Consider the following 13,720-nt stretch of genomic DNA (forward strand, 5'->3'; position numbering starts at 1 on the left):
TGGTCTAGCAAGATAGGGTGGTGGGGAGCCCCAGAGAGCAAGGAGAAGGGTGTTGGTGGCATAGTCAGCACACTATGAAACAATCCCAAGGGGTCGTCTGTGACCAAACTGCATCACACTGATAGTACAGAAGTGTTAAGATTAGATGTTGTTGTCTTCTCATTTGCCCACTTTGATGCAATGGATTCAACCCTTCCCAGCTATTGCCTGTTTAAAATTACAACTGTGTTGCTTAGATAAGTGTGGTAAAGGTAACAGTATTAACTGCCAAGTTCAGGACTGCTACTAACAGAATAGTTAGGATTTACTTTTGTCAGACATCTCAATACTTGTTCAGCATTTGAAGTACCTGGGTGGTCACAGTACTTAGTGGGTGACTTAGGCCATGCCTACACTAGCCCCAAACTTCGAAATGGCCATGCAAATCAATTTCGGACGTGGCTTGCCACTGCGCCGCTCATCCTGACAGCGCTCCTTTTTGGAAGGACCCCGCCTACTTCGAAGTCCCCTTATTCCTATGAGCAGATGGGAATAAGGGGACTCCGAAGTAGGTGGGGTCCTTTCGAAAAGGAGCCGCGTCAATTTCGAAGTGCCGTGGCTGCCTGCATGCTAATCAGGCGCTGAACATGTATTTCAGCGCTTCATTAGTAAACTTCGAAATGGCCATTTGCATGGCCATTTTGAAGTTTGGGGCTAGTGTAGACATAGCCTCAGAGACACAAGCTTCAGAGTGCCAAATTCTATTGGAGAATGAAACAACTTTCTTCCCCTTGTATACTCTTATTTAAATTACACATCAGAGAATGCCTAGATGGCCCAATACTTCCTACTTCTTCCCTACCTGACTTCTCTCTCTCTGGTTTGGTAATGCAGGATGACACCACATTTTTCATTTACTTAGGTCTAATAGTCTTGCTCTGGGACAGTGTTCCCACTACTTTACACACAGCTAAGGTGTTCACTCCTACTAGCCAGCTTAAAACTTCCCTAGTTCTGATGCAAGCTACTCCCAAAACAATCAGTGAATTTCAGAAGCAAGAAAGCTATCCAGGAAGTATACTGAACTTCAACAAAACCTCAGGCATGAGTTAAATTGGACCCTCTTCAATGTAATCATGGATTATGTGATTTGCATTTCAACTCTGTTCTATGATTACCTGGTGTTATTTTATAGAAGAAGCTGAATACTTTTCAGGATTTAATTTTATTTGAGATGCACATTGTAAAAAAGTTCACATGGAATAATAAAACCATTTTTTAAACACCGTATCAGTACACAATTAATGATTAGGTTTACAAGTTAACATGACAAGTCCACTTTATCTGCAGGAGTTTCACATTATACCTTTGGAGCAGAGATAAAATGTGTTTAAACACAAACATGGTAGAACAATTCTATCTGAAAATTAAGCATTTTCTTTAGGGCCATGCTTTTTAGTTTGAATTTAGTAACTGTATATTGCATTAAAATAATTGTAATTCCAAGTAAAAGTCATTTGCAAAATATATGTTCATAAGGCCATAGGAATGCACTAACATGTTTAAATTCACTGGAAACAAAGAAAAAGGTGGCAAGCCCTGCCTTTACATGGCATGTTGAAATACAAGGTATATTAATAAAAGCAATGTAGCCTGGGAGCAGTAGAGGGAAGGAACCAATGTCTGAACAGCTTGTCCATAAACTTTAACCTCGTAAATTTCACTTGATGTAATCAAATTACCAATGCATTTACATAAATGAGCAACACATTTGCGTTATTTGGTATACCTAAAATATATATTTCAAAAATTACATCCCTACTCCACTTTTGGCTTTTGAAAATAGACGTGTATTTCACTAAAAGGAGAAAATGCACTTGTGGCAGTAAACCACCCATTTATAAAACTGCACTTTAGGAAAAACCTTGACTACTATTGTAGAAACCCCCACATTCAATACAGGAAAGTTTCATCACGTTTTAGTATGTGGTTTGAAATTTTAATATTAAATCTCTTGCAGTTTAATGACTAAACCTAAATCAAAGCATTCAGCGTCTACTCAGCAAGAACTAAGCATTTTATGTGCAAGATTTGCTCAATCACAAAACTGAAAAACTACAGCAAAGCAGCACTGAGACCATATGTTTTCAGATTCTATTTCCTCAGCCCTTAGAAAAAAATAGAACCAACTGCACAAAGTGCGATAGGAGCGGGGGGTGAAAATACCCAGAGAACTCAGCTAGTAGGACATATTCCTAACAAAACCCAATGAAATACTTGCCACTCTTGCCTTAAAGACTAATGGAGGTCTTTATAGCCAGGCAGGCTGCACATTTGAATAATTTTTGTTTTTAATGGATATTAGAGCATTAGTTAGCTGAGGTATCATTAAAGAGTTCTTCAGTAATTAAGATTTAAGTTAAGTCTTGAGTAAAATTACCATAATCATACAGGTATTAAAAAATGTGCAGCACTCAACAACTGATGCTCAGACGTAAGTTATTTGTATGCTTGTCTAAAGCAAAATATATCTAGAAAAAGTTCCCAGTGAAATATTATCAGCTGATTTACAGGCTATAGTACAGCACATTTTTCTATGTCTGACAGACTGTATGAGTAAAGTGGTCTATGCTGACCATTACCAATACACTGACAAAATGTGGCCCCTCAACCACTTAATACTGTTGCAAAAAACAAAATCAAATCCATTTTACCTTATCCATAAGACCATAATGTTTTCACATGAAACTGGAATTCTTCAGTTTCAGCAGGGTACAGACAAAAATTACCTGTCACTAAATCCTTCTACAAATAGAAAAGATGAGCATTATATGAACATTAAGTGAAATACTTACTACATTTTATCATGCATAAAGTGAATTTCCTATGGTCTTACCTCAAAAATTATGTACAGTTTAGCATAGCTAAGTGTAAGAAAATAGCAATAATTTCTCTCTTTTAATACAACAGAGAAGATACCCCAATTTGCTGCTGCGTCAAGAAGCACTTTAGACTCTCACTGACAGGCTCTTTCAAAAAGGAAGTTCATGGAGATTATTAATCTTGTTTATACACAGAACCAAAACAGAAATAAGACAGAAAATACAACAAAAGCAGAGCATTCTGTAAGAATTGCCAATCACGGAACATGTCAGTTTTGGTTTGCAGATAACCCCTGAGATAAAAATATAAGTGTTATGACACCAAGTCAGTCAGAGGTAAGTTATTGAAAATTAACAACATTCATAACTGGAGTCATAACAGCTGCAGTACAGAAAGCACTTTATTACCATACAGAAAACCTATTTGCATTAGCCTCTCCCAGAAAAACTTTGAGTGTAGGCCAGAACAGCTCTGGTTGCTTTTGTTTTATACATTCTTGCTACCTCAAAAATTTTCTGTGCTTTCTGATTCTGTACAAATTGGAGAGTGGGAATCCCAAATTATAAGGATCACTTTACTGGTAATTAAGTAGCAGTGTGGGGAGAATGTGCAGAGCCATAAACGTTGAAGAAACCAGATTAAGTCTGTTCATGATACAAATCAAAGTCCTTTCTGTATTCACCACTGAATTAGTTTACAAATATTCAACACAGACCCCAAAATGACAAATACAGTATCTGATATTCCAAGCTGAAAAAAGATTTATCTATTAAAACAGTGGATTGTGTTTACCACAAAGTTAAGTGACAGTGGTGAAAAAAAGCAGACAGTCAGAAAAGTTAAGTGTCAACAAGACAGTCCATCTGCTCCAAAATGCTGGATGCTGTTTAGTTTGTAATTAAAGCTAACAATGGTCCAAGTTTGCCACAACAAACTAAAGCTCCAGTTTTAATTATTTATGGAGAGAGATCTTTGAAAAACAAGCAAGTGATAAAATACATCTGCTAAAGTGCAGGTGTTCAGAGAAGTAAGAGGCAATCAAGTTTCACCTTGGCTTCTAGCAGTCTAAAATCACTGTAGCAGTTTCTGATGATTCATGTCTATAATTGCCTGTGCAGACAGAAGGCCTTCCACATTCAGTATCACCTGCCCAATGTTACATTATAAACTGTGGTGTGTCATTTTCTTTACTGATGGGGCTTAACTACAGTGACTACACAGGAAGTTAATTTGGGCATGCCTTTGCCATGAAGGGCAAAGGTTTACAGAGGTGAAGAGAACACCTTTGGCATCACTAAGCTACCCTTTCAGAGCTGTTTTACTTTTCATACACTGGAGAACAGAATCCAGAGTTTAGAATACCCTCTTTCGATTCAGCCAACAGATGTCACTTAAAATGATAGCTAGGATGCTCACCTGTACTATGTTGAAAATTTTCAACTTGCGTTATCAGAACAAGAACAAAAACAAAGGAGCAGAGGAGCTGGGCTAACAGGAGAAAACTAGGTGCAAAATGAACGACCACTAAGGTTCATGCTGAAAGGTTTATTGAAATCAGACCAGAACCATGTCTATTTAGAAGCCAACTCTGCTTTAAAGATTTATTTTTAGTTTAGTTAAAAACACAACCCTCCCCCACCCCCCCACAAAAACAGGAAAGAAACATCCTACATTCAGAATAGAAGAAGCAGTAGCTTCTATATAAATGGATTTGTGCACTTGTGGGAAAAACTGAATAAAAATATACAAGTTCTTACATGCCAGTTTGTTTTAACCTCTATCACCTGAAACATATACATATGGCAGATGTAATTACCTATGTGAAGCAAACCGATCACTGGAGAGATGTGATTTAATCTATTCCTTCTAGATTTTTAAAATAAATCTCAAAGAATTTACTTGCAGGACAATAAACTGTGCAAATATAAAAAAAAGTGTTGATGATGCAGTAACAGGAGATAAAAGACTAATATGCATGTGCAAAGTTAAAAGAAATGTAGCAGCTTTTGCAACAGACATTGAAACAGAAAGTAATGAAGAAAATTAACTCCTGCACTTGTGTCTCCACTTCATTGCTTCCACATTTGAGAAGAAGTAGCCTGACAAGTTGATGGGCTTGTGAGTCAAATCCACTTGGGATTTTGTTTAACGCAGTCAACGTTCATTGAAGCTCTCAGCAGCAGCTTGGTGGTATAATTTCAGAGGCTTTTTGACCCTGTGCTTTCAAAGAAGCAGAAAAGGTTCTTCTAATGTGCTGCAGTCTATCATTAGGAGTTCATCAAAGTAGCGTGCATCGAAAGAAGCTGCTCTTCTTTGATCGATTTTCAGTTATTTTCACTGGCCCACCAGCCCCTGGTGAACTGTTGTCATTCTGGGGAAGGAGAGAGGAATATACACCAATTACATGATGAATGGAGGAAAGCCACATTCGCATTTCCCCTTCTTCTGTCTTCAACCTTGCAAGTGAAACATTAGTATCAACTGTATTCTAAAAGAAGAGGGACAGTTTTATTGGGAAATCAATGGTTTATTTTTAGGGAGCTCAAAGTTTATAAATTCAACATTATCCCATTTTAATGGATCCATAGGGAAAATCCCAGCCTCAAAGAATAGCCAATTGAAGTGCTAGCATAGTTCAGCGGGGCAAGGACCACCTTTATAATGTGAAGCCTGTAACACAGTTTTAAGACTTAAATATCTAATAGTCTTCATTTAGTGCTATTAAATTTATGTTTCTAAACTCCAACAAATATTGTGTACACTTCTTGGCAGGAGATGGTTATTTAACAGGAGATTAAAGAGATCCCATATATGACCTGTGCACAAGATGTGGACTGCTCTGGGATCCAGAGTTTCACGCTACAATTTTTTTTTTTGTTCTTTTGGAGGTTTGTTTAACAAAGGAAGATATCTGAGTAACAAAGCTAGCAAAAGTAGTTTGTACAACATTAATAAGATTTGCAGAGTTAAATTCTTGCCCACCGATAAATGACAAAATACTGAAAACTGAAAATCAAGCATTTCACACAAAGCCTGTCCAAATATTTGGTTTTAGAAATCAGCAGTGACAACCGATTATTGTTATAGGTATCATGCCCTTCTACAGAGAGGGCCACTTCTTATTGATCACATAAAAATAGGGTTGGTTCTCAAGCCTCTCATTCACAGATCATTGAAGCAACTCATAGCTGAAACATTGTTAAATATTTTCCATTTTAAATACCTCATTGTCAAATGCATACAGCTTAGTTTAAAAAAAAACTTTTTGCAAAGTTTTACAAGCACCATACCTGCCTGAAGGTGTTTATTTTTTTAAAGTGAGCAAACAGAGGCCGAGGCACTGTTGGGTGTGAGACGGAAATAGCATTTTCCACATTTAGGAAGTGTTTGATTTGTAAGAATACCTCCACAGTAGAAAAGCTCAGGGGGGGATAAAAGCTGAGATTTGGTGTGAAATATCTGGCACTGAAGCAAAAAGCACCTTTGAAGGTTCTGTGGAAAATTTGTTTTGGTTTGAGAATTAGTCCTTTGACAAGATACAAATGGATTTTGTACACATGCAGTACATTTCACCTAGACCCCTCATCTTAATAGCAAAAAGTGATTTGGAGAAATGTGTGATCCTACACTGAAAACTGGTACAATGAATGGACACAAGAGGGCAGAATGGAACCTTAACTTTGTCATTTCTCTGAATAGGAACAGCAGCATTGCACACCTTCACTTCTAATCACAGTTCAATGCATAAACTTCTTTTGCCAGTCATGAAGACTACTGTAAAAACAGTGGGCTTTACTGGAAGTATAAAATTGACATGTTCTCAGACCTCTTGTAATAGCCTGCATCATGTAGAGAAGTTAGTGTATTGCAAGGTAAAAGGTACAAACCATTTTTCTGTTGAGCTTTGTCATTATATCCCGTGCAAGTGTGAAGAATGCCTGAAACCAAGAAGGGAATATTAGAGAGAAACTAGACTGAATGATCTAATATTTAGTAACAATTATATAAATTTAATATTGGCCTACAAAATATGCAGGGCACTAAATGTACAATGAATACTTTCTCACATGGCATTAGTCATTTCATAATCAGGTGTTTAGGTCAGCATCCTTCATCCTACCTTCTGCGGCCATCGAACAGCCTTTCTGCTCAGGAAGATCACTGCTGTAAGTTAAACTTTCTTTTTTTTTTTTTTTTTTTTTTTAAAAAAAAAAAAAAAAAAAAAGCCTCAGGAAACTGCCCTAATTCAAACATGCAGCAGGTGTCACATTGCATCAAGCTGCGTGCTGTAGTTGGAATCCAGGGTCTGAAGAGCACCATTCAAAGAGAAAAATTTCAGGAATTATCTTTAAACAGAAAATTCAAAGTTCCATTTGTTTTTGTCCCTGTCATTGCCTTGTACCTGAGTTCCCAGGCAACCCACCACCAGCTCCCCGCAGCTCAATCTGCCTTGGCTTGTTTGTGCCATGTTGCATTACCTAGAGAGGTGGTAGAATCACCATCCCTAAAGTTTTAAGTCCTGGCTTGACAAAGTCCCATGTGGGATGATTTAGTTAGGGTTGCTCCTGCTTTAGGCAGAGGGCTAGAATCTATGACCTCATGAAGTTCCTTCCAAGCCCAGGACTCTGATGCTCTTGGCAATTAAGCAGGAGGGGAAAAAAAACAAAACAAAAACAAACAAAAAACCTTGCAGTTGGTGAACAACTGAAATAAGGGATCAGATTCCATCTAGAATCCATTCATTATCCACTAAATGTTGTTTTTGATTTTTACGATTCTGCAGTCCCTTACAACAGAAACAAACACACTGGCACTGTGATAACCTTAAATAAGTTAAGCACAATCCCACATATAGAACAGAGAAAACAAACCCATTTTAGCCATCAACTATGTTTACTATGCTGCACAGATTTCTCTAGTTACAATTATATTAATGGTCTGAGCTATTTTCATGCTCATTTCCACAATTTTAAGTTACACATGATTGTAAACTGAATGCTTACTGAAGCTACCAAATATATATCTCCTTTAGAAAGCTTTCTATATGCAGGGGCCTCCAGAAGAGAGCATTTACCAGTTGTCCCCTCTTGTGCTGTTCTTTAGCCTTCAAACAATGCTACTTTTAAAAAGAACACTAAAAAAGAATGCTCTCATTAACAGATTACTTAAACGTACCAATCTTGAACAGAGTGATAGCATAACCCTCCTTAAAGCATCCAAGTAACTGCTCTGGGAGTCCATACTATCTTTTGCTTTTAGGCCATTTTAAACAAATAGTGTTTTTATATACCCACACAAAATAAGCTGCGTAGCCTTTTCTGGCACTTCAGCACTGACAGACACAAGCTTCATTTCCTTAGCCTCTTCCAGCGAAGGCCTGACGAATCAGTGGTGGTGTGGTCTACTCAGTGAGTAAAAACTTTATTTGTAGCAAAATACATTGCTGTCCCACAGGATAGCAATCAATTTATAGTAGGAAATTACAGTAAATGAAGCCATACAATCATCTGGCTTACTCTTAGCTACTTTTTCAACTTGTCTGGTCTGCTAGCCAAGGTATATTTAGTTGTTGCCATTGCTTGCCAAGAGAAGCATGTATTCAGTAGTAATCTGAAATCTATGAAAGAAGATATAAGTGTACTGTAGTAGTACTAAGAGTACAGGACCCTTCTGCACTAGGCAATGTAAAATACAAAGGCTGTGCCTACACTAGCTCCCTACTTCAAAGTAGGGTGTCGGGAGATGATTGATGAGCTGTTGCACTGCATATACAGCACTTCATTAAGCTAATTCTCCGCTGCAGCAACTTCGAAGTGTTAAACTTTGAAGTGCCAGCTCTCATGTAGCCATGGCTAACTTGCCGGTACTTCCAAGTGCCTGGGCAACTTCGAAGTACCGGTGGGTTAGCTGCGGCTACATGCAAACCGGCACTTGGAAGTTGCCGCAGGGGAGAATTAGTTTAATGATGTGCTGCATATGCAGTGCAGCACCTCATTAATAACCTCCTGACACCTTACTTACCATGCTCCCTTTGAAGTAGGGAGCTAATGCAGACAAGCCCAAAAAGTCTGTTCCAAAGCATGTACAATTTAAGTAACTAGTAACCAAAAGGTGTCTAGAAAGTGTGTAACTATTCTCACTGCAACATTAACAAAAATCACTGTTAAAACCTGTCTGTGAGTGTGTTAATATTACATTAAGATATCTGGTGTTTTCAGTCCTACAGGAATTCTGCAGTTTTACTGTAGCTCCAAATGCAACGACTGTAGAATTCCCCAGGACTAGATTTGGATTCTGTAGCACATTATTCAAATCAAGCAAAACTGGAAGGACGGGATGATATAGGAGCAGAATGGTCAAAACCACATTATGCATCAAGTTAAAAAAGCTAACAGTGCTGCTTGCAGTGTGACCTCTATGTAAAAACACAAAAAGCAGTCAAGTAGCACTTTAAAGACTAGCAAAATAATTTATTAGGTAATGAGCTTTTGTGGGACAGACCCACTTCTTCAGACCATAGCCATACCAAAATAGGCTCAATATTTAAGGCACAGAGAGCCAAAGACTGTAATTAAGGAGGACAAATCTGAAAAAAAAAAGATCAAGGTGAGCAAATCAGAGAGTGGAGGGGTGGGGGGGGGGGTGTCAAGAATTAGATTAAGCCCCCCACCCCTCCACTCTCTGATTTGCTCACCTTGGTCTTTTTTTTTTTTTTTTTCCCCTGATTTGTCCTCCTTAATTACGGTCTTTGGCTCTCTGTGCCTTAAATATTGAGCCTATTTTGGTATGGCTATGGTCTGAAGAAGTGGGTCTGTCCCACAAAAGCTCATCACCTAATAAATCATTTTGCTAGTCTTTAAAGTGCTACTTGACTGCTTTTTGTTTTGATAGTATATAGACTAGCACAGCTCCCTCTCTGTTACTACTCTCTAAGTATTTAGTTTGAAGATGACAAGCAAAAGTGATTAAAATCTTACCTCTTCCACATTTATGCTCGATTTTGCACTTGTCTCCAGAAACTTGATTCCATAATCTATTGCTAACTGGAAGACAGATTTTAAAAAGTTTGGTATTTATTAACTGAGTCTTATTAACAAAACATTTTATGCCAGCTAATAGTAGAGCAGTGGCTCATTAAGGGAGTGACCAAAACTTCTACCATTAACACAAATTTACTCTCTTTCCCTTGGAAAAACATGTTAACACTAATCTTTTACTGAACAGCTGCATAACATTTAACAAAGGGCTAAACCCACAATTGCTACAGAAGTCTCAATGGTTCCTACAGAATCTGAGAGCACAGTTTAAGGTGATGTGGGTATGGGGGACTTGCCCATCTGCTGATGTAAACTGAGGCAGCTGCACTGAATTGTACCCCAGCATAGAATACTACCAGAGGGCAGATCCTGGTATAAATCTTATTTTATAGCTTTAAGTTATTTGGAAAAAGAATCACTCAAGTTTTGTAGGACTCTCTATAGATATTAAAAGTTTAACAAAGTTCTAATAGTAGTCCGAAGAATTCATATGCAGGTATTGATAATCCTACCAGTGATCCTCTAGCCAGTATCATAATACTTAGATTGTATATACCATAATTTCATGTGTGCAGCCTTACTTAAGGCTCCTTAGAAAGCATCCCCTATTCGTAACTCACCATTGAAAAGTGATACAGGGAATGCTCAACTCAAAACAGAAATGTCATTTACATGTTTAATTATCTGTTGAGGAATTATATTCTAGAGAAGGCAAACATTTAGAACAGCTCACCTGTGACAAGAGTATTCAAGCTTAATTAAATTCCATATATATTAAAAAGAAGCAGACTGACATCCTATGATACATAGAAGGTTCTAAACTAGGACATAAATGATTTCAAAACCAATTATTTTGTTTGGTGTTGGTAAAAGCAGAGTAACAAGCATCTTAAAGATTAACAGATCAGAGCAAAATATTAGGCCTTTACTAAACAATTCAGTAAGAGCAAAAATTTACCTTCTCCCCTTTTTCTTTTGAGACTTGCCTCTTTTCGTTCATATCACATTTGTTACCCAGGATCATTCTTTCCACATCTGAAGATGCATGCTGAAGGGAAAATAAGCTCTTACAAAAACAGCATAAAGTTAAAGATAACTTCCCCCATCACAAACAGACCTACACATTACACAATAAGAATTCTCTTTAAATAAAGCCTAATACAAGAGAAAAGAATACATTTTTGAAAGGCTTAAAATATTTTTCTTAATTTTGAATGTCTAGGGCATCAGCATGTAGATGCTTTCCTTCCTTAATCTCAAAATGAAGTCACTGTAACAAAACTGATTATTGGCTTGCAAGATGGTCTTGCTTAACTAGCCAAGAATGGTAACACAATGATCTAGAGCAGATGGCTCTGACCAGTCTGATGCCATGGTATCAGAAGTCTTCTTGGGATAGCCCCTTCTTTGTGAGATTCAATAGCAATATGTAGCCAGAGAATTGTGGCAGGTGTTGGGTTGTTTTGTTTTTTTTTTTTGGAGACCAAGCAGAATAAAACTTTTCACCACCAAATTAAGTCTCATTTTGCTTTGTAATGTTCACGGCTTCCCATTCCCAATTCCTCTAGCACTACCTTCAGATTCAAGTACAGTAGATCCCTGACTTATTATGCAGAGGTTGCATTCCTGCGCAACTCCATGCAAGTCAAATTTTGTGTTACTGAGGGAGCCGAGAAACTGACCAGCACAGCAGCACTGAACAGTTTCCTGTCTCCTGTGAGCGGCACAGAGCTGGAAGCCAGGCTCCAGCTCCCTGCTACTCACAGGACACACAAAATTGTCCAGTGCTGCTGTACTGGTCAGTTTCCCAGCTCCTGTCAGTGGTAGCAGCCACTCCTGTGATTCGCTGGGAGCAGGCACCTGACTCCTGGCTACCCACCCCAACAGGAACCAGGAAAAACTGACCAGCTCCCCACCACTCAGTCAGGTTAACCAGAGATATGCATAACTTGTGTAAGTGTATCTCAGGGTTCTACTGTATGGTCAATGTATTTGCAATTAAAACAACTTACAAAGTGAGAGAAAATTAAACTACAGTTTAACATAAGATCAAAGGCAAAGTTAGGATAGTAGGGTACTAAGCGATCATAAGCAGGTAAATAAATCTATACTGAATACTACCAGGGTAGCATTAGGCATTTCTCAACTTCATCAAGAGATACTGAAAATAGTTCTCATTCTCATCTTAGCCAAACTATAAAACAAAGCTTAAGCTAAGGACACTAAGTGGGAGCAAGCAGTTTTGAAATATTTGTTTTGTATGATCACTTTTGAATGGAAGTCTCTACCTTTCTGGTTTACCACGGAAAACCACAATTTGCTCAAGGATGACTTCTCTGATTTACACCCATTTTAAGTTTTGTTGCACATATAAACCCCTAAGCCAAAAAGGTGGGGGGGGACTTGCTAGAATGTTAGTCATTGCTTTGGAGAAGTTAGGAGACTACTGAACAAGTCCAGGTTATCTCCCCAGCCACCTACCTCTTCTATGTTCCTTATCCAGTTTTTAATGTTGTCAAAAGACTTCTCATTTGTGATGTCATAAACCAGCATAATTCCCTATGGGGGAAAACAAAAAAGAGGACCTAATCTTAGTATTAGTTTACATTTGATGTATACAATCCCAAACAAGAGAATTTGCCAGACTAGGGGAGGTCCAGGGCTTCTCCACTCAGACAGCCCTGCACTCCTGGGGCTGCTGCAGCCCCAGCCTTCCGGTCTACCTCCCCTGGGACTCCGGCCTCAGCCTGGGCTTTCTGGGCTGCTATGGGGCTTCCACCCCTGCCTACTGGGGAGTGGCGGTGGGGGGTGGCGGCGTTCACTCCCAGCCCTGCTATGGCAGGGTCAGGCAGGGCTCCTGCACAGGCCCCAGCCTCGAACTCTCTCGTCTGGCAACATCCGTCCTGCTGGGCCATGGATGTTGCCAGATGAGAGAGTACCAGATTTGAGAGGTGCAACCTATAAGCCACATATATATTTATAACAACCCTTTCTGAAAGCTTTATGTGATCTCACTGTGAATAAGTTTAATGTTCTTGACCCAATAAATATTCATTAATTGTAACCTATTGTTTTTAAAAACAGGATAATTATGCTCTGAATTAAGCTAGAGCTACAGTCTAAGAATTTGTAAAATTCTATAACCAAAAAGTCAGCTAACCATCTGTTTTATAAAGAAAAAATGTTATGATTACCATAAAGTAAGACATGTTCACAACATATAATTCAGTATTCATTCTGCATCATTATAACTCCCTTCCCACCATCCAAAGGACCCAGGAACAGCTTTTGTAAGATTCAGCTTGCTTGGGGCGAGTTGCTCTGCTTGACATAAGAGTTTCACAGCACATCTGGTGCTGAATGGTATCAAAGCAATTTCTGCTCTTCCATAGCTGTGACTATGTATGTGCATCTTCCTATAATATGGCAGCAGGGAAGTAAGTACACTGATCCCTTGCTATACGAGCACAACTGGTTCCCAAATTTCTGTTCATAGGCAAAAAAACGTGTAAGAGCGACACTAAATTTGGCATCAGAAATAGGATGTAGTGTACGTATGTAGACCAGGGATTCCCAGCCTATGGGTTGGAACCCAAACATGGGTCACCATTAGATTTGTTAAGAGTCGCCAGCTGGGCAGTTTGGATCTGCATGCGGCTGTTAGAGAAGCCATTTGCAGTTTAACACTGCTGCCTCAGGCAAATATCTATCATTAGAGATAGCAATTACCTTATGCCTGGATGCTGAAAGCTTAACACTTAGGCTAACTGGTTTTAACACCGTTACCTGCTGGGAGCAGGAGGGCTGCGGGAGCCACCCAG

General features: G+C 38.7%; 1 protein-coding gene across 1 annotated transcript in view; it reads right to left on the bottom strand.

Annotated features, from left to right (window-relative positions):
- Window positions 1-1,185: 1,185 nt before the first annotated feature.
- The window catches only part of RAB8B (RAB8B, member RAS oncogene family), a 49,802-nt gene continuing 37,267 nt past the window's right edge, over window positions 1,186-13,720 (bottom strand). Inside the window, exons 4-8 of the mRNA XM_075007279.1 lie at window positions 12,381-12,458; window positions 10,858-10,947; window positions 9,840-9,905; window positions 6,750-6,800; window positions 1,186-5,233 (exon numbers count right to left, since the gene is read on the bottom strand). Coding sequence (XP_074863380.1) covers window positions 5,141-5,233; window positions 6,750-6,800; window positions 9,840-9,905; window positions 10,858-10,947; window positions 12,381-12,458 — 378 coding nt within the window. The 3' untranslated portion in view covers window positions 1,186-5,140. The remainder of the gene's footprint in view (window positions 5,234-6,749; window positions 6,801-9,839; window positions 9,906-10,857; window positions 10,948-12,380; window positions 12,459-13,720) is intronic.

This window comes from Carettochelys insculpta, chromosome 12 (genome assembly GCF_033958435.1).
Source record: "Carettochelys insculpta isolate YL-2023 chromosome 12, ASM3395843v1, whole genome shotgun sequence".
Taxonomy (NCBI): domain Eukaryota; kingdom Metazoa; phylum Chordata; order Testudines; family Carettochelyidae; genus Carettochelys; species Carettochelys insculpta.